The 27,500-nt window shown below is 42.5% G+C and overlaps 1 protein-coding gene across 4 annotated transcripts in view; it reads right to left on the minus strand.

The window, feature by feature from the left end:
- Positions 1-27,500, minus strand: part of ehbp1 (EH domain binding protein 1) — a 144,899-nt gene that overhangs the window by 31,701 nt on the left and 85,698 nt on the right. For 3 of the 4 annotated variants that reach the window (XM_022752930.1, XM_022752928.1, XM_022752932.1), the window contains 6 exons: positions 21,892-22,042; positions 19,201-19,248; positions 16,506-16,660; positions 11,303-11,441; positions 10,491-10,591; positions 7,367-7,490 (listed from right to left, as the gene is read on the minus strand). In XM_022752930.1, the coding sequence (XP_022608651.1) occupies positions 7,367-7,490; positions 10,491-10,591; positions 11,303-11,441; positions 16,506-16,660; positions 19,201-19,248; positions 21,892-22,042 (718 nt within the window). The remainder of the gene's footprint in view (positions 1-7,366; positions 7,491-10,490; positions 10,592-11,302; positions 11,442-16,505; positions 16,661-19,200; positions 19,249-21,891; positions 22,043-27,500) is intronic. The other variant, XM_022752931.1, reaches the window with a different exon arrangement.

Consider the following 27,500-nt stretch of genomic DNA (forward strand, 5'->3'; position numbering starts at 1 on the left):
AGGGAGGGAGGGAGGGTGGGGGGGGCAGAGAGCGCAAAGGAGGTAGGAGCTCAGCATTGGTTGCTTGTGCAGGGTCCTTGCATGATGACTAATTAAATTGTTTTGCTGCTCAAACATTAAAATGGCCGAGGAGATTAAGGGCATGAGCGGGAATGGGAGTGTATATATGTGTGTGTGTGTGTGTGTGTGTGTGTCTGCGTCGGGGGGGAAGGAGGAGGGTTTAATCTGTGTTCTGACCCAGCTGAACCTTGGAGTCACACACACACACACACACACACACACACACACACACACAAAACAAAAAGCTCAAATCCTTTGTTTTGTCCCCTCAAAGGCAAGAAAAAGGCAATGGGTTTTAAAGGAGTGATCCCTAGATTTCTTTCCTTCCCTATAGGGAAGAACGGTGCATTTGCTCCTGAAGTGAATTCGAGATGACCACAAACACATTCCACTGTGGTCTGATACAAAACCATTCGATTGAAAGTGAGTGCTCTTTTCGTAACCCTGACAACAACAACAAGAAAATGACCAAAGGCTTCAAAAAAAAAAAAAGAAAAAAGAAAAAAAAAGGAACGCATCTTCTTTTGGCTGTGTCTATCTCAGTTGCCATGAGCTTAGCTTACGAATTGGGTCTGTGATTGGGGATAAACAATAGTTGCAATCTCTCTGCTCAACAATTTCAATCACAATTCACACAGCGGTCAAGCCTTCAGCGTAGCCTGTGTTTATTTTCCAATCTACTTTTATTGGAAGATTCAGGAGGAGAGCCGCGTGTGAAACTTAAATGTTACTTTACTCATTTTCAAAAGCGGAAGAAAGTCCAACAAAATACAACAGAGGAAAAAGGGAATTGTAAAATGTAGCACCTGAAAAACAAAGTAAACACTAATTAAAGCCAACACCAAAACCTCTGTCCCTCCATCTTTCAGGCTGTGAACTGGGGAGGGTATTATAGTCTAAACACTTTTTCTTCTCTCAGTGCTGAAAGATTAGACTGGTTATCCCATTAAAGTTGGTAAAATGCCATTCTTGTGTCTTTAAGCTCTCGTATAGGAGGTCAAGATGAGTCTGCCTGCGCTTACAAGGCGGGCACGGATGTAATCTGCCCAAAGTTACAATAATTAATGTTAAGCTTCTCCAGCAATACGTTTGTAAAAGAACTGGTCCTGATAATATACTTAAAGCTGCACACGCTGTTTGTGTTGCTGCGACGAGACAAGGCAGTTCTTGATGTGCATGTGTGCATGTGCGTATGTGTGTGTGTGTGTGTGTGTGTGTGTGTGTTTGAGAGTCCCAATGCCACTCACGTAGCCCAGCTTAAATCTTTAGTCAAACTATAAGCTGATGCTGCCACAATGCTGGATTAGGACGACAGGCATGGGAAAAAGAGTGAGAGGCCGGCTGACTTGATGCTAGGGAAATATAAACATTACACACACACACACTCAGTGACAATGATGCCTGAACCCCAGCGCCCTTCAGTGTTAGAAGTGCAAGTAGAGGATCTGTGAAAACATTACAAGCCTGGAATTTAGCGTTTAAAGAGGAAAAGAAATTCAAAAGCAATATGAGAGTAATATTTCTACCACAACAATTTCATACTTTTATAACACAGGTTATATGCAACTGTGTACCGATTTAGAAATGCACCAAAAATCTTCCAGAAACTTACAGTTATTGTAGCACAGAGTAGTGATCTTAAACTGACAATGGCAAATAAAACTAACAACAGGACAATTAAATCGATAATAATTTGCCTGTAGGCTTCAGTTTGAACAACTGGGATTTAGAGCCACAGGTTGACATTAAAGCCGCTCCCGTTCTGCAGTCCTCCACATAATCACAGACCCAGTCAAAGCAGCCAGTAGCTCTTCCCAGTGTGAAGGCATTGACAGTCCGGTCTGTCCCTTTCTCAGATACTGAGGAGGATAGGCTGCATGTGCAAAGTACATTAAGCCCTTGCTGGATCCCTCCTTGTGCCATTCTCCTCTCGTCGACTCGCAGACACAAAGGCAGATTAAAGGAGCGCGCGCCATAAAAACCCTGTGTCAATCTTATCGGCTTCGAGTGCAATTTTTAAACATATGTTAATCTGGGAGAGCTAAAACTCATTCTCTCCTCTCTCTGCTTGTTTATCTCTTATCAAATGCGCAGTAGGTGAGGGGCAGCTTTGCGGTGCGGCTAAGTGCCATTATTTGGATAATTGCGTCCATTGTTGCAGGTTATATAGCTATTTGAAATGGGAGGTGTGTGTAAATAGGTGCAGAGGCCAGGTAGGGGGTGGTTGAGATATATTCAAACAGGGGCAAAGGGATTTTCTGCGAAGGCTACATGATGCATTTGAATGCTTCTTCATACCTCAAGCTGAATTTTCAATAAGGAGAGTTTGATATGTTTTTTTTGTACAACAATACCTTTAGAAAAATAACAATGCCAAGGTCAGAAGCATTTAATGCATCAGTAGAATCACACAAATGATGAATGGTATCTTCATTTTACTAAAAATCACAATAGAATAAAACACTTAAAAAGTTCAAGCTTTGCATTCTGTGCAAACTGTTCTTAGAGCACTGTGTGCAAAGGTTGTATGACACTTTAATGAAACTTTCATAACACACCACTGTAAATACAGCCATGTAATAATAACATAGTCAAAACCAATGATGTATATGTAATGAATACACAGCCTCTGTTCAAATGCAAAAATAATCTTCTCATAAAATCAATAAACTCCTATAAATAATCTGTCTGTTGCAGGAGGTGAACGTTCTCCTAATGTTGCATGTGTGAAGGACAGTGCTCCCAGTGGTGCAAGAATAACAAGTTCATTAGTCGAGGGGGGGGCGTCGCAGGAATTCAAATTCCCCCCCGACCCGGGCCTGGCCTCTGATTGGCTGGCTGCGTCAGCATGGCGAGACTCATTAGAGCCCAGCAGTAATTAAGAGTTGTTAGAAAGTGAATTCTCCAACCGCAGATTAGAAAATTAAACTATTTACTGATTACATATTAATAGAAGACAACAATGGCGCTTGCCATAAGCTTGGAAGGCAACCAAGGAATAAATCTGTGTACTTAATTACCATAAACAATGGGGGCATAGAAATGGAGTTTTATGCACACTCCCTCCTGTAATGTGTCTGATATCAGAAGACACTTGACAATTCTTGTTCAATTATCTCTATTATTTAATGTGCTGTGAACTGCCTCTGAGTAAATAAATTAACCACCCCAATTACTTTGGATTCATCTGGGGAGGGCTGTGGCGTAATAGAAAATGCCGCAGAAAGCTGCATTGTGCCCAAACTAGGGGAGAGAGGGGGGAGGAGAGGAAATGTGTGAAAAAAGAGGGAGACAAGGGGGAGCAAGGGTGAGAGGAGGGAAGGAGAAATAGAGATTCACAGGGATAAAAAGGAACAGAGCAAATATAAAGTGATGCAGAGAAGCAGAGAGGAGACATAAAAAGAAAGACAAGAAAAAAGGAGGAAAGAGAATACTGATTTAGAAAGCAGAAAAACAAAGACGTGACAGGATAAGTTGCTTAAAATGGGAAGAATTTTAATAAAAGATTTTTTTTTTTTTTTTTTTTAAAGGGGCTGATTCCATGTGGGGAACATTATACATGCATGTGTGAGCAACATGACAAACTGTGTTTATAGAGAGAGAGAGAGAAGAAAGAAAAGGTTGCAGGAATGACAAAGCAAAAGCATGTGATATCAAAGAAAAGGCATATTGAGGACCAGCAGAGCACAGTGGATCTTCCCAGGCTTTCTGCTGGTGGAGCAGAGAGATGAACAATCAGTCATGGGTCAGTCGGTCTGTCTGTTCACATCTGCCCATCAGTCCTGCAGTGCTGTGTGCTACCACAGCACCACTGCACACTGAGCTCACCCAAACTTACCTCGAGAGGTCTGAATCATATGATCATATGTGCTGCTATGACTGCTCGGCACAGCCACCCTGCTTAGAGAGCGGGCTCTGCGTCTAAGAACGAACTGCTCACAGTTGTGGGGAGAAACTACACGCATACACCGCATCAAAAAATATGGCTGAATCTAAAAGTGTTAACGTGGAAACTGTCGATGACACACTTAGTACATACACCTAATTCTAAAAGAAGCTGATCATTAAAGGATCTGTAAATCTCTCAATACATGATTAGTAGCTACAACCTTCTCTCTCTTTCGTCTTCATGTCGATGTAATCTTCCCTCAAGTTTCACATTTTCAACTGAGTTTATTATATCATCTTTTTCTGAGATCACATCTGAACTCGTGCTCAATTAAAGTACTGGATGGTTGTGTCAGATTTTATTTCCATCCAAACTTTCGTCTAGAAAGCCCTTCACAGAGAAGCTCAACTGCCGTCTCAAGTTTGTTTTTGTGTTGTATTTCATAAGCACACGCTTTAGTTTGGGTGAGGAAAGGAATTAAAGTTGACAGTGGATTGGCTGAGAGGTTGTTCTTTGTGTGTCCTCCTTCACTGAAGTCACAAAAAGAGAGGTGTGAAGGTTGATGACAGCCCGGCTTAGAGAAACATCAGTAAAAGAGTTTGAACTGAGGCTGTTCTCATGTGTAGCACCAGTACAGACAAGACAAACTGTATTTAGTCTTTGGTTACTTTGGGCTGAGACGCAGGACTAGTAGAGGCAGCTGATACACGCTGGTGGTGGATTTTACAACCACACATCAGTTCACACAATCCTTTTGGACTATACAAATATACTGCTGTAGCCAAAAAATTAATCAATATTCATTATGTTCAAAGAAATACATTTGACAAACACATGTGAACTGTGCCTAAAAGACCCCACAACAGGCTTTTATATGATGATTGGCTCTGTTGAAGTTTAATCAAGCTGATTTATAGCCAATTCGTCTTGATAGGAAGTCTTCCCCAGAACATTTATTGGCAGCCGAGGAAAGTGCTGCTCAAGATTTGCAGAAAGTAACATTCTGTGAAATTATGTGGACTTTGTAGGTCCAAAATTAAACCCGGCACTTGGACATCTAAGCAGATATTGTGGAAATGAAAAGGAACTCTAGACATTGGCAGGGCTTCAAAAGTGTGACTGGCAGAGTTAAAAAAACAAACAAACAAACAAAAAAAAACATCAACATTAGCTGGTAGCTGGTGGTAAATTCTCACCACGTCCCCTTGTAAGGTGTACAGGCACCAGTCAGATGGTATGGATCAATACCGGATGTTTTGCTAACAGCCAATCAGCCGCCACTTCAATCAGGCGTTCAGGGTCCAGAGAGAAATATCTATCATCTATGACAGCCTATAGAAAGGTGACCTCAGTTGCTGAGGTGATAAAGGTTACTTTAGTGACCACCTGTCACTGGCACATCTCGCTCCGATGCCTCCAGACCTTGGCCTAAAGGCGCAATCCATAACCTATTGGATGAGTCTCTTGGATAAGTGCTGCAAAATGAGATATGGAAACAGAAATACACTTTCAGGAAGTGAGCAATGTGCTCAGCATCATGTGGTAGGTTTCCCCCTCTCGCTGCACTGCGATGCCAGTGTGGAATTGATGCCAATTTGAGGGTGCCCTAAATACTGAAGGATGTCTCACAGCTGAGCACCGTCTTACAGATGTTGTACATGTTTCATCACTGACCCAATGTGGCACATGAACAATGTCATAGTTTTCTAGTTTACAACACACACATATATACTGTGTGTGTGTGTGTGTGTGTGTGTATATATATATATATACACTGTACTACATCACCCAGTAGTCAGTGTGTTGACTTGTTGAAACCACCTTTTCTCAATTTCATTCCCCACTGATGTTATAAGAGGGTGAAAAGCAACCAAGGTGAATTCCTTTTTCGTGATATCCTTTTTTTTTTATTTTTTTTTATTTTATTTTGTCCTCGCCTTCCCTGTTGTCGCCCTCTTCCTTTTCTGGTGAATCCTATTTTTCACGATGGGACCACAGGTATATTTATACAACTATATAAAGAGAAATCTTTATGGCTGAAGGTGTTTGGAAGTAAATAACCTGGCGTCTTGCTGGCTAGCGGCTGCTTTATCAGTGGGCGAAGAGGAAGAAGGAAAAACAGCCCTTCAGATTGACACAATGGCATGCGCTCCAACAGGGGAAGAGGGCACAGAGGCAGGGAGGGAGGCAAAAAGGAGGAAAGCGAACACAACAAACAGAGGAGAGATAGTCTCGATATCAGAACCCAAATAGGATGGAGAAGGTGAGCGCAAATCCCACCGCCCCAGTTTCCTTTTCTAAAACCTCCTCTTCTATCCTCCCCTGTGTTGCTTTTTTTAGGATTTTGGGGGATAAATCCACCAAGTTAGGTGCTGATATATCAGACAGAGCATGAGAGCTGCTACTAAATTACTACAGCGAATACTGCACCTACACTTTCAGAACATTTGCAAACATCAAAATTTAACACTTCCCGGGACCAGGTTTTTTTTTTTTTTTTTTTTCCCTCCAACCGAATTCTTGAGTGAGGAACGGGACGGTTTAGTATCACAAATGGGATGCTATTCTCCAATTTCAGTTAGGGACTTAACGGAGCCAAGGCCCCTCTTTTGGCTCGGCACACTGTCTCATGTCTTAACAAGGCTTTACCCCCGGCCAAATCTTAAATAAAAACCTTCCGAATCCGGCTCCGTACGCCAAACCAGATTGCACTTTGTATGCACGGGTGTGTAAGCATTTGTGTGTGTCTGTCGTGGATTTGTGAACTGTGTCAGTGCTCATGTTGTGTTGCCGTGTTTTTTTTTTTTTTAAACATTTCTTTGCCTCTCCCTCTCTCCTCCCTTTAACTCACCCCCGTCTTTCCTTATACAGCATATCAATGAAGGCCAGATATGTACTAAGGGAAGGAGGGTGTATGTGTGTGTATGTGTGTAGCTGTGCATGGCTGAGCGCACTGTTCAATAGTGTGGAGGCTGGCTGGCTGGGGCCGCAGCTGGCAAACGGCTGCAGCGGAGACTTCGGCTGGGGCTCCGCTATCGCACCCAGTTATCGTTTCCCCCATGAAGGGCTCCCTTATCACCCCAGCCCAGAGAGGTCTCCCTTCTTCTCCCATCCCCGAGACACACTACCCCGCACTCTCCCTCCCCACCCAACCTTCCCCTCCCTTCTCCACCTCCTCCTCCTCCCTCACCCCCATCCCCTCCTTTCATATCCACCCAGCGCTCCGTCGCTCAACATTCAACCGAGAGGGGAGAGGGAGGGAGGGGGTGGGGGGCTTCAAAGATTCTCTCTCACACAAACGCACACATAAATACACACACACACACACAAACTCCCCAAGTGTACATGCGTGTGTATGTGCGTGCGTACGCTCAATTTGCCAAAACAGTTTTTCCAGTGTAATTGGGCTTGGGGTACCTGTGTCCATGAGATAGCGCAGCCTCTTCTCCACGCGAGCTGCTCGGGCGTCTATGTGCCTCTGCTCGCTCTCCAGCGCAGACAGCTCCCCAACCACATACTGACTGGTGTCTTTGAACGCCTTCTGTCAACCAGAGAGAGAGTGAGTGTGAGAGAGAGAGAGAGAGAGAGAGAGAGAGAGAGAGAGAGAATGGTTATGAGAGAAAAGGAAGAGAAGTGCGATACGGCATTAAACAGAGACAGAGGGGAAAAAAAGGATGGAGGGATGAGACAGAATGAGGGAGAAGAGAGAAAAACAGAGATGGAAAGAAGCAAAAAAGGTGATGAGGGTATATAAAAAAAAAAGAAATGAAAAGAGAAGAAATAAAGCAGAGGGAGGAGGAGAGTGAAAATGTCTGAACAGATGTGCAGTGTCTACAAATCTTTCCTGGAAAAAACAAAAACAAAAGAGAATTTCCCCAGAAAAGAGTTTAATTTCACAACAGATTATTCATACAGCTTGAGAGTAACTGTTGCTGCCTCTTGTTTCATCTGAGCTTTGTTTGGCATTTCTGAGTTCCTCTCTTCATCTTCAAAACCACTTTATAGCTGTATTATATTTTTATTTATAATTTTTATTTTAAAAAGAACAGCAAAGCTCTAAATAACCGGATTAGAGTGCTGTGAATGAAGACATATTCAAGTGAATCTTTATTCACACCAAACTATCAAGGTAACACTTTGGAATGCAAATTTAAAGCAGTTTCCTTAACTGATCATTGGTCACTTATCAATAATTGATTTACATAAAAAAACCAAAAAAAAAAAACCCAAAATGCTTGTTTCTCAATATTAATAGTAAATTAGGAATCTGAATCATAAATAAAATTAACACTTTAAACCAATTATTTGAAGCATAAAGTAAATAGAACAAAACGTCGCTGCTCATCAAACAAACATAATAATTCGTGTTAACTTGCAGGTTTGACAGTGTGAAATTAATTAGATGAGACTAAACATGTAGGAAACTTGAAGGCAGCTCATTCTTGTAAAAACGAGAGGGACCGTAGTTGCACCTGCTAATGTGATCAAGTAGAAAAACGGTTAGCTCAGGCTCCTGACAACAGAGGTAAATCTATTTTATTTAGGAATGTGTGTATTCATGTGTTTGGGCATTGGTTGTTGTGTGTCGTCTGTTCACTTTAAGTCGTTGTTGGTCAAATTTGGAGAACCAGTTTTGCAAGAGTTGATAATGAGATGGAGGGACGGGTAAAAGAAGCAGGAGGCGCAGCTGAACTAGTTACTTAAGAGAGGCAGGCGACAGGCGCTTACTTCATGATCTCAAACATCTTACGTCATCGAGGTAACACACACCTTTACTGTGCCGTACCTGCATCAGAGGGTCTGATCATAGTTGTTGATGATGCAGTTATCCAAATGGATTAATTATCGATTAATCGGTAAAATATTCCTAACATCACTTTTATCTTATATTGGATAAGAGTTTGTGATCAATCCAGAATCAATACTTATATCATGCTGCATCCAGCAAATAATGATCAGTCGCTGACCTTTGCCATTTCATGTTTAACTGCTAATTTATTATTTTTTAATAGTGCACATCCCTCATGTGGTAATTACCAACCTGCATAGCTCTTTAAACTAAACCTTTCATTAAGATCTCTGTAACACACACACGCACGCACACGCACACGCACACACACACGTCACTCTATAACCATAAGTACTTAATACACAGTCCATTTCTGACCCCTCTTCACCTCTGTCTCCTGGCTACTTGCTATTCTCCAGAGAAACTCCTCTGAGTGAGGAAAATGTTTATTCAAATTCACCACTGAGGATGCATCCGAAAAATATCTCCATTTTATTGCTGATGCACTTCATTTTTCTTAATGGGAAGGAGAACTAGTGAGCAGGAGAGAGAGAAAGTTTTTATTTCATTCCACCCAGGCCAGCACTTTTTCCTGTGCTCTTTCCAGTGTGTGTGTGTGTGCATCTGTGTGACTCTGTGCACATGTGATTTGTGCAAGTGTGTGTATGTGTGCGTTGGCTCCCAGCAGCCCACCGCCCCAACTCCCTCCTCCTCCTCCTCCTCCTCCTTGCGCGCTCTCGCTCTATCACCATATTTTTCCTTGGCAAATCAATTTTACACATGATCAGCCCACTCCCCTTGCCGCGCTCAGCCCAGCCGTAATTAAGAGGAGGGAAATTACCATATATATTATATTAATGCAAACATCATTCAGCAGGTAATTCTTGGCTGATCGGGATAATGGAAAGGTTGAACACCCATTAACCCTGGGGCCCAGGCACTGGGAGGAGGAGGGTGTGTGTGAGAGTGAGTGTGTGTGTGCACACAGGACTGGGGTGGAGGGTGCAGGGTCGAGGGTAGGAGAGGGCTGCTTGGGAAGAAAGATTCACCCCATGGTCTCCAGTGGCACGCACACTCGCATCCACGCTCATTGAAATAATAGCATTCTTATAGACACGCTCTTTGTACACACACAGTTCAAACACACGCTGAGAGGAGAGTGCGAGCTTGTGTATAGACTTGAAGGACACGCTGGCTCACAATTTCTTTTTCCGAGACACACACATGCACCTCTGAATGGCAGAGAGGCTGATATCTACCATTATTATAATTAAAACGGCAGTCTGTTAGATCAATACTTAGATGTCTGTGCAGAGAAGAGAGGACAGTAGAGAGAGTGCGAGTGTGTGAGAGGTGGACAAGGTGAAGAGGAGGAGATGGGAGAGGACAGATTTATCTAAGACAAGACAGGAGAGACAGAAAGAGAGCTGACTAATAGGAAATAAAAAAAGGCCAAGAGGGAGCAATTAAGAGACATAACCTCACTTCTGACCCCCCCCCACCCCTCTTTCACTTTGCCATTTTTTCTCAGACTTGATCATCTGTCCATTACAGACTTCATGAGGCGACGGCTTCAGGCAAAGCAAACCTAAAGAAACTCACAGAACTCATTTTTTTTGGTAAAGATTTTAAAACTTTCTTCTGTTTTTCCCGTCAGTTGCGGCAGGTGGGATAACGTTTTGTTTGTCTATTCAACTGTATCTCTTTGCAAACAGAAGCATGATTTAGTAGGAAAAAGAAATGGGGACAAACCTCCTCTTCAAATGGTCTACGAATATCGATCTCTGTCGGTGAACCTCTATCCTCCTCAGCCTTCTTCAGATCCTCAGGGATAGACTTTTGTCTCTTCACCTCTGGAGGGATGAGGAGATGGACAGATGTTAGCGAGGAAACAATCTGGTTTGAAATTAAAATGCACATAGAAGTTGAGGAATTTACACTTGGTTGTCAGTGATCTGTCCTTGCATATAAATGTTGTTTAACACACTCAGAGTGCAATATTGGTGGTGGAGTCAGTGAGGTGGAAATTGCCGTCAATTTTTAATATTAATAGACTCACTTCTACTTTTTTTGTGTGTTTACTGCTGCTGATGCTGATATTCTTAAGAAGGTGTCTTTAAGAAAATCTGCTATGCTCCTGTTAAAGAATCAATGACGATTACAGCCTCCATTTCTTTGACCGAGCCAAAGAGTTACTTTACTTTTTCCGTATAAAACTTAAAAGCAAGTTTGCGGTGAAATCTTGAAATGTGTATAAAGACTTGAGGAAATGATCATGCTGCAACAGATAACCTGAGAGTTTAACTGTTGGTTGTTAAACTAAAGTAAAGAAAATTAAAGAAGGGTTTCTTTGGAAAGCTGGTTTCAAAGCAGCAGACAATGAACAGGTGAATCATTTTTTTCAGAATTGAGCCCCTGCTTGACAAAATGTCCGCACGTCCCTGCTCTCAGGCGTGAACTGGATGTATGTGAGCCAAGTGTTAGTGTGTGCAAACATACCTCCCTGGGTAAATACTGTATGCATTGTGTGTATGCATGTGTGCTTGTGTTGTGTTGTCCCCCACCTGGTCTGCTCTCCACATACTGGCTGAAGGACTTCAGCTGTGTTTTCCGGACTGCAGAGTCCTTGCTGAAGACGACGGGGCTGCGCAACTTTTCTGTTGCTCTGCGCAGCCGCTCTGCTCGCAGCTCCTCGGCGTTATTCTGTCACACAGAGGAAAATGTGCATTCAGTCTCAACAAGTACTAATCTGTTGGTACTATATGTCGCAGGAACATATTTTGGTGCATTTGATGGTTATTTGTAAACATATTCATCAAGAAATCTCAGCTATTTTTGATGCTGCACTCTCAGTCACTCTCACAATTTGTTCTCAAAATGTAAAAGGTGACGTTGAGAAATGTGTAAAAACGCTAATCAATGAATAAATTCAACATCAGGAAGTACGCAGAGACAGATCATCTACAAACAACACACAAGCACAGCAGGCAGAAACACACACACACACGGATGGAGTAGTTGGTTAAACTTCAAATTACTGACTTTAAAAAACGTCAGCAATTAGTCTTCTCCCTCTTCACACCCTGTGTATTATCCTGTCAGCCTCTACCAGCCACTTAGATCTGCTCTCAAGCTTTTATTAGGCAGCCGTTTAAGGATTTCACAGCTGCTGTATGATTATTGTGACCAAAACCACACACTCACACATGTAAACACACCTACTGACAAGGCCATGAGATAAATCTGGTAGAAGTTGATATGTTAGCTACATTGTCGTTGAACACCTCTGTCTCTCTCTCTGTCACACTCTCTCTCTCACACTCTCGCTCTCACACACACACACACACACACACACACACACACACACACACACACACACACACACACACACACACACACACACACACACTCTCCCTCACTCATGAGAGAGACAAAAAGGAGGCAATTAACTTGACTTTCAACAAAACCCCGAGCCAGAAAATATATTCAGATTATGCAAAATGCAAAAAAACGCTATTGTTTTCAAAGTGAACATGTGTTAAAAAGCTACACGCTCGCTTCTCCCACTATCAAGAAACGGCATGCAGAAATGTTTTATTACCAGGCCTCCAAATATGCCAAGCCGAGTGGAAAAGAAACCGACTCGGGCTAAGATTGACGTTGTGGCAACGTTAATAAGACGGCGAAACATGTAATAAAGTCGACAATTAGGGCAAACATGTTCCACTGCTTGAGACAGAGGGAGATAGTCAAGCAGAGCAAGGACGACTAATAGAGACAGTGTGGGCGGGGAAGACGCTGCAGACGGGGAGTTGTTAGTTTAGCTTCAGATTATTGACTTTCAAAAACAATGTCAGCAATTAGTCTGTTCTCACTTGTTTTGTCTATTAGTCTGTCAGCTTCTACCAGCCACTTAAAACCTCACGTCAAGTCAAATCGAGGCAAATTTATTTATGAGGTGCTATGAACAAAATGCCCAATTAAACATTTTAAAACATAAGGCCAAAGCTTGGATGTGTGAACGCGCTTCTGTTTGTGTGTGTGTGTGTGTGTGTGTGTGTGTGTGTGTGCATGTCAACCTTCAGGGCAGCACCAAGACAATCCAAAAGAGCAGAGAGTAAATTTCAATTCCTGATTGTGAGAAAAGTGAGGAAGTGAAAGATTGGCAGGTAAAAATCTTCTCTCGTTACACTGCTAAGTAGCATCTGATGGTTTTTACTTACTTCCTAAAAACTGAATCTCTTCATCTTTCACTGAAAAGTGACAATCACAAAAATGTGTTGTTCTGGTTTCCGTTAATGTTAATGTTACGGTCCCGAGTGACACTTTGTAAAGAAGTTTTGGTGGATAAAAGGTTGATAATCAAATGAGGGGTCATCATCAAGGAAACAAACACCCTCACTGAGCCACACCTGCATCAGAGGGTCTGATCATAGTTACTCACACTGAATTGATGCAGTTTTCCCGACTGATTAATCATCTTTTACCGTCCACTAGTATCAAACACTCAATCCAGAATCAATACTTTACGGTACCTCCAGTAAATGATGATCAGTCACCGACCTTTGTCATTTCATGTTTAATTGCTAACTTAACATTTTTAATAGTGAACATCCCCCATGTGGTAATTACCTGGTGCTCTTACTTATCTTCATTTAATTCAAAAAGGAAAAATAACGTGATAATGATTTCTCTAAACAAACAATGTCAAATATGTTTGCCTTCTGCTTTTGTGCATATTTGAACAGATTTGTTAAGATGCATATTTTTTGCAGTGTAATTTATCCACTTGCAGGTTCTCCATAAACTAAACCTTACATTCAGCTCTCCTTAACCCCATAAATACACAAACATCATGCGATGTGATGTGAACTGCCTGCTCTGCTCTGAGTGAGCTGGGTTCTCTGCTTAAATCACAACAACATATAATCTGTAACTGCAGCTCCCAAAGAGCATCAAAGAACCACAAGAACATCATTCCCAGGTATGTGGAAATGTACTAACTTACTACAACAAATGGTGTGTGTGTGTAACACATAGGTGTCACATAGGTAGAGCAACTAAAACACTGTTAACTTCTGAGCATGATTTCCACTTCAGCCTCCCACTCATCACATGATGCAGTCAGGGTCCTAGAAGTTGCTGTGGACAGGAATCCATCAAGTGGTTGATTTTCTGAATATTTAATCTGCTTGTTTATAGGAAAAGTGTAACAATCACTGATAATTGGATGTCAAAGGATTTATTGGATTAATGTTGCGGTCCTTGTCATATTTTCATGAGAAGGATTTGTTTTTATATGTTTAGTTTAGTGACTGGTAAAAAGTGCAAGCCTCTGCAGTATCTACAGCGAACTGTTTATTTAACAACAGGCTAAATCCCTGAGGAGACTGATTAGGACACCGAGGCTGTCCACCCAATTATCACTTATTGTTTAACTGTTGTGGATCTGACTTGTTCACTGGACTACAACCAGAGGTTAAACAGCTACTGCTTCAAGGTTAAACTGCTGCCACGTTACAACTGGACCTTGATGAACACCACACATGAACACACCAAAATGATGCTGATCGAAGACAGCAGCTCCACTGGCCTTTAACACCTTCTTAAAAACTAACTATACAATGTCTTCCCCTCTCAGTCTCCCTCTCTCTCTCTCTCTCTCTCTCTCTCTCTCTCTACACACACACAGAACACCTGCCCACTTGGCTACCCCTTCATCTCTCTTTTAGGCTCTGGGACAAACAGATATTGGATTGTCCCCTCCCTCCTCCCATCTTACTCTCAGTCTTTCACCCTCTCTCTCTCTCTCTCTCTCTCTCTCTCTCTCTCTCTCTCTCTCTTATCGCTGCTATCATCGCTGTGGTAAGCTGTGGCCGTGGTGATTCAGTGCTTTCGGTGTGTGCGAGTCTGTGAATGTGCATGCAGGGGGCTGCGTGACTAATGTTGCAGTCTGCTGAGCGTCGCATGCCCTTATCGTGCGCCACCGAGGCTGCGCATACACACAATCACTAATGAGAGGGTGAGTGAGTGAGAGTGTGTGTGTGTGTGCGTGTGTGATGTTCCTGCAGGTCGTTCCACCCGCCTGAAGGACTTTTGGGATGCTCAATCCTCTTGGGACAAGACAGTTTCTATTTTTTTTTTTTAAAGGACAGAAGAAGTAAAGTGACATCTGCATACACACAGACACATTTATGTACATGTGCACCCATCAGCTGTAAAGAGCTTAAGACACAAGTGATTTGGTTTAGTTGTGTTGAGTGTATTTTCATTTGGTGCAGCTTCACATTTATATCACACTGTGAAACATTAATGGCACCAACATGGAGGTAAAATAAAGCGCTAGCTGAGTGCAAATAATGGCTAACTGCATACAACAGCTATAAAAATGGAAAAAGACTTCAGAGAAAAGGTAGTTCTTGTGTGAAAAATTAAATAGTGTGATATAGAAGACTTTTGTAATTTAGGATACAAATTAAATGCTAGAAAATTCAAAATTCAAAATTCTTTATGAAATGATCTTTGAGTTATTGGTATTGCTTAACAACCCAATTAAACAACTATGGAAATACTATACTATACATATAGTATATACTATATTATTTTTTTGATACATGACATAAGACTTGTACCTGTTGCGGATTCAATCCTAAAATGCAACAGCCAACCATGATTGTTAGCTTTACAACAAGCGGCTGATAATTAGCCGATTAGCTGATGTAGTTCATCAACTATATTGACCAATTATTCTAAACCAGTCAAACCAGTAACAAAATCTCTAGTTCGAAGTTAAAAATGTATTAGAAACCATACTGAATTATGTCATGGTAGCCAGGTAGTATGTTTGAAAATATGATCAGCTGTTAAATAGAAGCCCCGCCCACCTTTATACACTGGTGGTCTATAAGTTGCAGACCGGAGATCTGACGAGAATCAAAGGTCAAATATTGGTCAGAGTAAGAAACTGAATGTAAACACTTTTGGGTAAAGTGTTTCACATTTGGTTTGGAGTCAATCAAATGGTGATTCTACTTCTGCGAGGGTCAAGTGGGAACACGCACACATACACACTCTTCTGGCCATAAAGGACTAAGCCTTTTAGGCTTTGAACACAAGAGGGTGTTTATGTGAATTGATGATCAAAGACACCCTGTGTCGCCATAAGCACAGAGGGTTTTGCTTCTACTGGCAGCCATACACACACTCACACACACACTCACACACACTCAGTTACTCACACAAACGCTCACTTTATACCACTTGACATTCAAAATCAATTAAACAGATGTTAGGACTGGTCGACTGCGTTGTTGACTCAATATTCACATCTGAAGATATAGACACATGCAGCAGCAGCAGCCCCCCCCCCCCCCCCCCCCCCCCACCTATCCAGACACACAGCAACTGTCTGAAAAGGTCATAGTCAATAGAGGGGACTGCTCCATGTTATGTAGAGCATTATGATGCCCCTGTGTGTGTGTCATGGCTTTAGACAGACTCATATGGACACGAGAGGGATAAACCATAGTCTAACATGAAGTGATCCAACTGACTGATGTGTACACAGGGTCAGCCGGCTGACAACCAGGGTCAATCGGACCTGATTGATTGGACTGACCCTTTGATGGTGTGGAGAGAAGGAGGGAGAGACAGAAGAAAAAAACTGAGGCAGACAGATAAAAGGAAAGCGAGATGGAGAGGAAAAAAAGATAGAGAGAAAGAAAATAAGGACACCCAGTGGGTGTTTTGAGGTGGTAATGTGTGTACCTCGAGTCCTTCTGCAGGGCTGAGTGGGGAGGTGGAGGAGGCAGTGGGTGAGGATGAGGAGGAGGTGGAGGATGGGGACGAAGGGGAGGTGACTCCTCTTGGGTTGACCTCCACCAGCTTCTTCAGCTTCAAGTCCACATGTTTACTGTTGGTACCTGGGAGAGAGACCCACACAAGGATAATGAGTACAAACGTGTGTGTATCCATCAAAAAATAGGATTAAATGTAAGTAACACAAACTACTCTATAAAACACAGACATCTTAATTGTGCACAGGCACTGAACGTCACATGCACATGCGCACACACAGACTGACACGGTTAAAAAGACGAGAAAGAGGAGACAAGTTTGCATTCATGTACACACACACTCGGGCAAAGCCATTGATATGGAACATATACACACAAACACACAAGTGAGAAGAGGCATGAAGCATATATACTGTATATATATATATGATGTGTGAGGAAGATAGAGATCTGGACAGACTAGGCAGCCTTAAGTCCTGTTTGTACTGCAGAGAGCTACCGAGGTATTGAGTGTACATTGCTGGGAGTATCACCATGGTAACCACAGGGCAAGATGGAGGGAGAGAAAAAGACAGAGGGTCTCATTTCTTAAGTGTTTGTTCTCTCACACTCTTTTTATCAAGAGTTTATAATATTTCGTCTCTCCCCACTGAGAAAAACAAGCAAAACATTAGTTTTAACACAAGTCAACAGCGCTACAACCTAAAGTGATTATAAAGTTAGGTGTTCCTAATAAACTGGCAACTGAGTGTACTTTATCTTTTTCAGTAAGATACACCAGTAAACTACTTTTTTATCATGTCAGAAACACAACCAACTGACTCTTCTTACTCCATCTGTCAAACTTAAATTCCTGCCTTCCTTTAACTCCCTCTTTCTCCTTTTCTTTCCCTTCCTTCCTTCCCTGCTCCCTTAGTCCCTCTCTCTCTCTCTCTCTCTCTCTCCCTGCCTTCCAGTAGTTGTGTACAGCTTTATTTTCCAGGGACTGGTAACCACAGCTCCCCTGCCAGGCCAGACCACTGCACTGAAGAAGATGAAAGAACAGGAGGGCAACCGTTTCATGTGTCATCTCCCCCATGATGCATGCATACAGAATCCAAACAGAGACACACTCTATTGAACTTGGAGTATATGAAGGAATTCACACACATACACATATACATATGCAGTACACACTAAAACACACATGAACCAAACACAGTGGTGGGGATGTGGGGCGAATGACCTGGGTAGTTGGGAAATTATGACAAAAACTGAACACTGGAGGGGAAATATTTACAGAATGAAGTGTGGTATCAGCTACTTTAGTTGTACAATCATCACCATCCATTTTTCTTTCAAGAAAAATTACCACCAACAAAGAACGAAAAAAGAAAAAAGAAAAAGAAAAAACACGGTAAGAGAGAGAGAGAGAAAAAAAAAAAACTAAAAACAAATAGCACAGAGATATTGCACTTCAAAGCTGGAGGAAGCATTTGTCTGTTTTCATGTTTGTTTCTTCTGGTCCCTCACTGTACCTCTCACCTATCTCACATCGCCAGGAAATTGAGGAAGCAAATAAAATAAATTAAATACAAAACAAAGTAATTAGTTTACCTCTGAAGATTTGAGCAAATGCTTTCCTGAAGATATGATTTTATTTTTGTCTGGGGAGCACTTTTCAGAGTTTATTAATTACTACTTAAAGACGTTTCTAAAGAAAGAAAATGGGGAGGAAAAAAACAACAACAACAGTATGTCAGCAATAAACTAATGTATACTGTGTTAGTTCCTCCAGTGTGAAGCACCGGTGGGTGTAGAGCCAATAGGAAGCAAAGGTCAAGGGGAAAAGAGAGTAGATAATAATTAATGAAAGATGGAGAGCGTGCACCGAGGTGAGTGACTGAATGACAGAAGAGTGTGTAAGTGAGTCACCGAGTGAAGTGGGTGAGTAAAGCTCAGATCAGACGGCCAGTGTGTTCAAATTTTGATGAGGGCAGTTCAGACTACACGACTGGTCTTGAGTAAATGTTTGCACTGCACTGTGAAGGTATTCTTACTGGGCAGAGGAGATAAGGTGTGGGGTAAAAAAAAAAACTGAGTGTGATATATCATTATCACAACAAATCTTCAGGATTCCTTTTAGATCTCGTCAGCCTCATCAAACTGCATGACATCCTCATCACACCTCTGTCCTGTCCTCTGACCGTGAGGGAGTGCACGTGATTTAGGACATTCACATTCAGGTATATTAGCAAGCGAGTGAGTAATAATGAGTGAGTGATCGAGACAGAGAGAGAGATAGAGGAATTGTTAATGATTGTGTGAAAGAATAATTCAAAACTAACCACTGCAAAGATAAAAAAAAAAAGCCGAGGCAGGTAAATTAGTTAGAAAAAAGGCAAACATGACAAAAGAACCATGCAGCACCACACAGCTTCAGCCACTGATTTTACCCAGAGATGTTAGCTCAGAGCCGGGGTTAGTAAGCTCCAGGGGGCCCTGGGTGTTGGAAGTGGTTGGAAGCGGGGCCTCCAGTGGCAGTGGGTTAGTAACCAGTGCAGACGCAGATGTGGCCGCAGCAACAGTATCATCATCATCATCATCATGATCATCATCACCACCACCACCACCACCACCAAAATGGAGCTTCTCCTCCTCAGCCCTCCCCTGTTCCTCATCCTCACCCCTTTCACCATGATCCTCATGGTGACCTCTCACTCCGTCCAAAACATCTGTGGGTACAGAGCGGGAGAGCGGGAGAGACGAAGGGGAGGAAACATGGAAGGGAGTGAGTCAGGGAGACAAGAAATGAGAAAGAAGATTAAAGAATGAGAAAGTAAAGGTGAAGATGTGAGGAAGGAGGGGATGAAGTGAGGAGAAGTAAAAGGACGAGTGTTAAAGGAATTAAAGGTCAAAATGAAGACACAAGGAGGAGGGCAGAGAAAAAAAAGTTTGGTTAGTTGGTGTTAACAGAAGTCTGAATACATGTGAAGTGACCTGATTCAAACATCATCAAAACCATCCCCTCCCTTGATGTCTACATCTCCCCTCCAGCACTGCGGTGCACTTGATGGGATGATCGCTGTCACTGTTTGCAAGTTTATCTTTGCCCTTTCATTTAGTGCATTCATGGTGACTTTTAAAACTTGGTGAGTCTGTGCAGGATTGTGTGTGAAACTAATTATAAAATATCTACCCAACTAGTACAACTAACCAATTTATTATCCTATCAAATTCATGGTATGACAAGGCAGCAGACTCCACCTGAGTGACAAGGAGGGACTTTGATTGATTGGTGTCTGTGTATCTGTGTGGGTTCACGTGCAGGGGCGAGAAAATATCTGACACGCAAAGTGAAACTGAGAGACCTCTGTTGAATTTCCCTCATTCAAAGATCTGTTGCCATTGTTTTTCTATTTCCAGATAAAAGAGGTAGAGCAAACAAAAACCTCAAAAACATGAAAGCACACATTCCATTAAGTCTCCTGAGGGGCTCAATAGAACAGTGTCTCTACATTAGGAACAAAAGACAAAAACATGTTAGAAGGAACTCAAATGGAGACCTGAGCAGCTCTAGCTGCATGGATAACCCACCATGGATTAAAACAAAACAATCAGTAAACAGCGTCTGACATTGCAAGCTCCCTTCTCTGCTATTTACTACTTGGTGGGGAGAGGGACCGAGAACAAAGAGGGAAGGAGAGAGAATCAAACTAACAGCATTTCCTGTTTTTTTTTTCTTTTTCCTAATTTGCTAGCTGCGATGCGGAGCGTGCTAGCAAGCGCCGTTCCTGCGTGGCTGGCTCGGGCCTAATTAATGGGAGGCCATGGTGATGGAGTTTGGAAAGTTTCTTTGCGGGCAGACACTTGGAGGGGGCAGCCCGAGCTGCATTAAAGGACCGTGAATGGTGTTGAGGGGAGAGAGGGAGGGAGAGAGAGAGAGAGAGAGAGAGAGAGAGAGAGAGAGAGAGAGAGAGAGAGGGAGTGTGGGGGCTAGGATTAGCCGTTCTGCTCGGGAGGCCTTGTGTATCACAGCCCACAGCATTTCTCTCTTCTCCTCACCTCCTCCTCCCTTGTTCCGTTCTTTCCTCCAACTCCATTTTTAATGAGATCAACAATTAGTCCAATTCAGAAAAGCTGAAAGAGCAAATAAATCAAGTGCTACCCTCCTTCTGCCTCACTGTCTTTCTTCTGTCATTTTACCTAACAAATCGCTGATCTCTCTTCTTCTTGTTCAGGGTTTGTCAGTTTTACATTTAGTTTGTTCATCCTCAATCAATTATTTTCGATTAATTGTTTGATTCTTTTTTTTTTTTTTTTTTAAACATTCTCCACTTCCAGCGTCTGCATTGTGAGCATTTTCTCCTTCTCTGTTTCACATGACATTAAACTGTAGCTAGAACAATACAAGACATTGTAAGAGGTCACCTTGTGCTTTCTGAAACTGTAACAGGCATTTTGTTTTTGTTTTTTTCATTCCCTACTTGTCACTTATACCTGACTCAACCTACAAGACGCCATGTCTCCTGTTCATCTATGGATCCCACATTCTACCACTCATCCTCCATCACCTCTACTTTCACAATATCAAGAGCCTTCCTCTCTCCTTCTCCTTCTTCACAATGACACTTCGTTTTTATCGCCGTCTTTTCTGCTTCTCTTCGTCCTCACCTGTCTACACTCTCACCTTCCATTTTGCAAGCACTGCACCCAAACTACCTGAATAGTGCACGCAAAAGAGGGGTGTTATGTGGAGGAATCTGAAACAAATGACAAGAGAGGCCTAATAATAGCCATTATCATAATAACCCCAATTTCAGGGAAATGGAAAGCAGTGGGAAATGCGCATGGCAGCATTTGCTACCCCTGCAAGCCGTTATTAGAAGTGTTTGGTATTTTGAGCATAATTTGGCTGCACAATGTGTTGTGTTGATTAACAATTACTGGGCGAACAAGACAAGGGAGAAGTCGCAGGGTAAATTGCTGTTCTGAATATGAGGGTGGTGCTTTTTAGACCCGCGGCCGTTGTCAAATGACATTTTGTTTTTCTCTGAGGATTAGGCAGAACCCCTTTAGAGAGCATAATGGAAATGTGCGAGTCGTAGCATGTGTGTATGAAGAAAGTGAGTGTATGTCAAAAGCATGCTAGTGTGACTTTTCTTTTGTATTGTAGTTAATGAGTATTAGTAAGCGTTAGCAAGTGTATGTGTTAATTGCAAGGCCTTATGATCAAACAAAGTATGTTGACGAGGACGCATAAAGTGTAAATGAAAACGCTGTGTGCCTATAAAGGCTAAATGTTCATGTTTGCAGTTGCTGACTTTGACTGTGTGTGTCTGTGTGTGTGTGTGTGTGTGTTGACGGGGTGTACTGACCTGCAGCAGGGCTAGCCTTGCCGCCCTTCCCTCTCTCAGTGCTGGTAGCGTCCAGCAGGCTCATGTCAGACATCTTGACTCCGGATCGAGCCTCAGCTATCAGCTGCCTGGCTCGCTCTCTCAGCTGTCTTCGCCGCTCTGCATCACGCTCCTGCACAAACACACACACATACACACGCATACAAAAAATGATCAAAAGAACTTCCCTCATCCTTGTAAAGGTACAGGTAAATGTTAAAAGTTAAAAGAAAAATAAATCATGCAGCAGGAAATCCCTAATCTTAGATGAAGTGTTACATAATTTAAAATTCTTCTTCACAGTAGCGACACATAAGTTTGTATTGAATATTTTTTAATAATACCATTAGGACTATCTTAAGAATGTCATCTCACACACAACATCATGAAACCTTCACAGACACAGCGACTAAAAACAAAATAAAAAGTTTTGTTATCAAAATGGATGTACACATCTTACTGCATTATGGAGTTAGCAGTATAGACACACACACACAGACCATCCAGGCACTAGACAGATACAGTATTGAGCCGTCACCATCAGAGTAATGGCAGAAATGCCATTTTCAGGGCGATCCAATCTGATCCCACTGATAGCACAGGCCACCACACACACATACACACACACTCACAGAGCAAACAGGAAAACCTTGATGATGTCAATTGACAAACACTTAACTGATAAAGACCCCAGCAAGCACACACAAGCACAGACTCAATGTACAGGCCGAGTGCATAGGGTAACCAGCGGGGAGATACACAAATGTCCGAGACAAGTAATTCAGAATATTGTTTTTAGGTCTAATGCAATGTGTTTTCCAGAAAATAAGGCACAAAAAAAAGATACAGGAGCAGAGAGAAACATATAATGAATTCAAAGCTGCTCTGAAAAGCAGATGGAGCAAAGTAATGAGGGAGCACACCGATTCAAAAGTATTCAGGCTGTGGAGTTGTGATATTTCTAAGGCTGGGGTCGTTGCAGTCGAAGAGAAATGCACTGCAGTAGTCAATTGTGGATGAGGCAAAGGTGAAACAATATTGGATATTGCCTTCATGAATTAAGCCTCTGTGACAAAAACAACAGAAGTTACGGGGCACAGAAACTAACACAAACTCGTCTTACACGATACATTGTAAGCACAAACACACGCAAACACTTACACACTCTGAAAACTCCACCTTACACACACACACACACACACAACCCCCCCCCCCCCCCCCCCCCCCCCCCCCCAACATACACAACCACCTACGACCCAGGGGAGAGGGAAGCTGCATTTCTCTGTCACTGTTCTCCCTCCCTGTGGTTTTCTGTTAATCAGGCTTCTCCATATTGAGGCAGGGGTTTTAGGGCTGGCCTACTGAAGCCGCCCATTTATCCATTAACAAAACAAGCAGCGCCCGCTAATGAGCTACATCTCTCCATTTCCATGTCAATTGTTTGCTTGTAGCCATTGTCAGGCCGGGACAATGGGGCTGTTTTGTAAATGACAGCAACCCTAATGCACTCTGTGTGTGTGTGTGTGTGTGTGTGTGTGTGTGTGTGTGTGAGAGAGAGAGCCCAAGGGATGCCCACAGGGGGAAGGGAACACACCTTAGAGAGAAATTGGTAAAGAGGGAGAGCGAGAGAGAGAAAGGCAGAAAGGCAGATGAAGAGTGAGGAGATGAGTGAGTGAATACTTCTTCCCCAGCTCTCAGTCAGCGCTGTTCCCGGCAACAAAGCAATGAATTAGGACATCCATGGTGAAAGAAAATGGGAGTTGGTATCTATGCACCTATAAACTTTTCACATTTTCACTTCACTTTTCAAAAAACCACATTAGAAAAGTCTTTTACGAGACAAAACTGAATACACAGGTAAAAAACACAAAACTATGACAACTAAATCTTGGCTATTTTGTCACGTGTTGGAAACAAGATTTCACAAACATGACTGACATTCAGAGTCCGGTTCGGTTCAACGTGACTCAACTCGACCTTTTTGGTTTTCCATTGGGCAGAAGTTGTGGATAGCACCTGGTAGCTGCTACTTTCCTCTCTGGTATCGCCACCGCCGAGGTTCCAATTGAGAGGGAACTATTTGTGGAAAAAGAAGTACCTGCTAGCAAAAGCGAGAAGGCTTGAATGGACTTGAGTTGGTACCACGTGGAGGAAAAACACTATTAGACTATCAGCAGAGGGCTTGGCATCAACAGAGACCTTTTACACTTTTTATACAGAGCGCTAAGGCAGAATAAAGGTGCAACATTCCCACTTCAAACAGGCTGTTTAAAAGGAGCTACCGAGTCAAATGCCTGGAAAAGTATCAGCATAAAAATTAATTGTCTTTGTTTATACTTGTTCTCTTTCTTTCTTTCTTTCTTTCTTTCCATTCGCATGTCCATCTGCCTGTGTTTTCTATGCAGGATTCTCCTTGCTATTATAAATGTAATATGATAAACAATAATGTCACCGATGGCCTTGCGGCTATGCACTGGTTCTGATATCCAATCTGGCCTTTACAGATATGGATACAACTACCATTTTAAGTGTGCCTGTGTGTGTGTGTGTGTGTGTGTGTGTGTGTGTGTGTGTATTTATAACACACAGCCCACAACACACTCCAAAACATCCCTATGCATTATTGTTGTCAGCCATTTTGGGGACAGGAAATAGGAAACTGACTTTGCCTATCCAGAGGCTAGGATTAACACTATAGAAAAATGCATCTGACTAGCTCCTAGCTCGGTCAGCTACAAAGCCACTGATTAGAAAATACAAGAATGAGAGGAGAGGAGAGGAGAGGAGGAGAGGAGTCGCAGATTCAACTTAAAGCGACCCTAGGTGAACCAAATGTTTTGGTTTTCATTATCAAACAGAAACACCTTCATGAAGTAAGTGTACAACGGAAGCTAGACTTTGATAGCGCAGAGACAGCGCCCACAGAGAGAACGAGCATGAATAAAACCTGCAAGACGCAAAACAGACTCCAACACATAAGCTAAAAAAAAAAAGAGAGCAAAGTTTATTTATCAACACATTTTTCCAGTGCGTTGTTTCGGTCGTTCAAATAAATAATGCAGATGTGGGAGAAGGTACGTTATTTCCATACATTATTTTGGGTACTTTAAAATTCCAGCTCTTTGTCGGACCTGTCACCCAACTGTTACCAACACTGACATCCCAATTACCACTCATTGTTCTGTAGGAACACGATATACCAGAATTTTTTTAAGTCACAGGGGGGGACTTGTTGACCAGGTGGTGATGAAACGCCACCTAGTGGACATTATGCTAAAACTAAGTCACGATCACGCTCGCTATTTCCAACTTTAAAAGTGGCGATGGAAATCATAACTAAGAGGGAAAATAAACACACAGAGCGACACAGGAGACTAACAACCAGTGGATGTCAAAGCCATCAGGACACAACTTTAAAAAACAGAGGAACTCACAAACGCAACCAGCCACGTCGTTACATGATCAAAGCCGGGATGAAAAAAGAAGAAGAGAAAAGGAGTGAAAGCGTGTCAGCTGGTGGTCAGTGGGTAGCACAGCTTCAAGAATGGAGACTCAGGAGGAGAAGAGACTTTTCTTTTTTAAATGGCGACAGCAAGAACAATTGTGTACTGTGTCTTCTATTGACTGCTGGGAACCTCCAGGGGAAGAGAGGCTAAACGGTTGAGTGCGAGGCGGAGACAGAGGGCTCCTCTGTGGGCTTGGCGTCGGGGTGAGGACCCCTCTCCGCTCTGGAAGCTCTTTTTGAGCAGGGGGAGCAGGTTGTCGCCTTGGTTGCTCTTTTCTGGGCAAGGAGAAAGAGGGAGGGAGGGCACGCACCACTGGTCATGTACAGAGACCTGGCGTGGGCATCGAGTGATGCCACACACACACACACACACACACACACACACACACAGGGATGAACACACAATCACTATCTAAAAGGGTTTGCCAACCTCCCAGATAGCCAGCCAGTCTGGCAGCCAGTCATGCAGTTCCAGACATTTGTCATGACAGGCTAATTCACAGTCAAGAGGTGCTTTAGGTCTCTATCTTGTCCAGGCACACACACATACTAAAGAGCTACAGAACACACACACACACACACACACACACACACACACACAGCACACACACACACCACACACACACACACCCACACACCCAATCACATAGCTGTGTAATCACACACTCATAAGCATTCTTTTAAACACCAGAATAATGATTCAGACAGGAGGCAGATGCAGCAAGAATTCAGTCAGTACCTGCTTTATGTTATTATACTCTTAATATTCACAGTAATGTAATACAAGAACAGAAACCAGATCACCACATGTCTACTTTCTGAAGATCTTCACCAGGAAGGTGTATTAATATAAGAAATAATTGAGTGACAAAAATCCCAAACTTAACTTCCTGCTCACCGAAACAAAGACTTATCATCAGGTTTTCTGTTGCTGCTGGACTTCATATGGCTGATTTCAAGCTGTTGCAGCTCGCCCCACTTTCATTACACTGTACTGTACCGGCTATGTGATTACTGAGGTGTAGAGGTGGGAACAAAGACGAGACAAAGTCAAAGCAGTAAACTAGCAGCTTGTTGAACCTGGGTCTCAGAATACAGACCGTTTACATTTTAAATGAGCCAACACATGAGTTAAATCAAAACATGCAAAATACAACATTTTGCCTTTAACAATGTTGTTAATTTTGCAATATCATTTTTGGAAGATTATTGTTGTACTTATAATTACTGTAAAATAAAGATGGGCTCTGCTGGTATCTATTCTACCATGTACCCCCAGGGTCATCAACACCTTCTTCGTGGCAGGAAGCAGATGGGGTTTATGGGAAATGTGGTTTTGTTTGAAAAACACTACACAGGCTTCCAATTGCATCAATTATGTGTCTACTTCGATTATACGACAATTCAGCAACAATATAAGCATATTTAAAAAATATCACACATATCATATTTAGAAGTCAATTATTTTCACTTCTCCTTATTGCTCAAATTTTGGTTGAGAGAGTGAGCGAGAGGGAGCGAGAGGGAGCGGGAGAGAGCAAGGGAGGGAGAGAGAGAGGGGGGAGCTTATCGGCTGGCTCCAGACGGAGTGCGCGGATCAATGGGCGTGCGAGGCCCACAGTGATCAATGCATTTGATAAAGAATTAAAGAAGAGCCACTGTACATGGCTATCAAAGAACCAGGACACGGCCTAATTATGATTCGACGGGTGCGTGCCCATGATAGGGGTCTCTGTGTGTGTGTTACATGTACATAAATATAAAATCTGCGAGATGTCAGCGTGGAAGTGGTATGGAAGTGCAGGCTGTATACCTGTGTGTCACTGTATACATGCATGTGTGTGTGTGTTTGTGTGTAAGTGTATGTGTGAGGGTTCAAAAATGTGTGTGTGTGCCAGTGTCTGTTTTTCGGGCAGATGTGTTACATTGCTGTGGTTTTGGTTTATACATTATATGTGTCATCTTTTTTAATAACTATGTGTTGATGGTGAGAATGTGTGAAATGACTAGGATGGTTTTAAACTCAAGGGAGCAGCCGTATAGTCAGAGATGAGGGGGTGCTTTTCTTTTTTCTCTTGGTATTTCC

The sequence above is a fragment of the Seriola dumerili genome, unplaced genomic scaffold (genome assembly GCF_002260705.1).
Source record: "Seriola dumerili isolate Sdu_G_001 unplaced genomic scaffold, Sdu_1.0 BDQW01000187.1, whole genome shotgun sequence".
Classification (NCBI taxonomy): domain Eukaryota; kingdom Metazoa; phylum Chordata; class Actinopteri; order Carangiformes; family Carangidae; genus Seriola; species Seriola dumerili.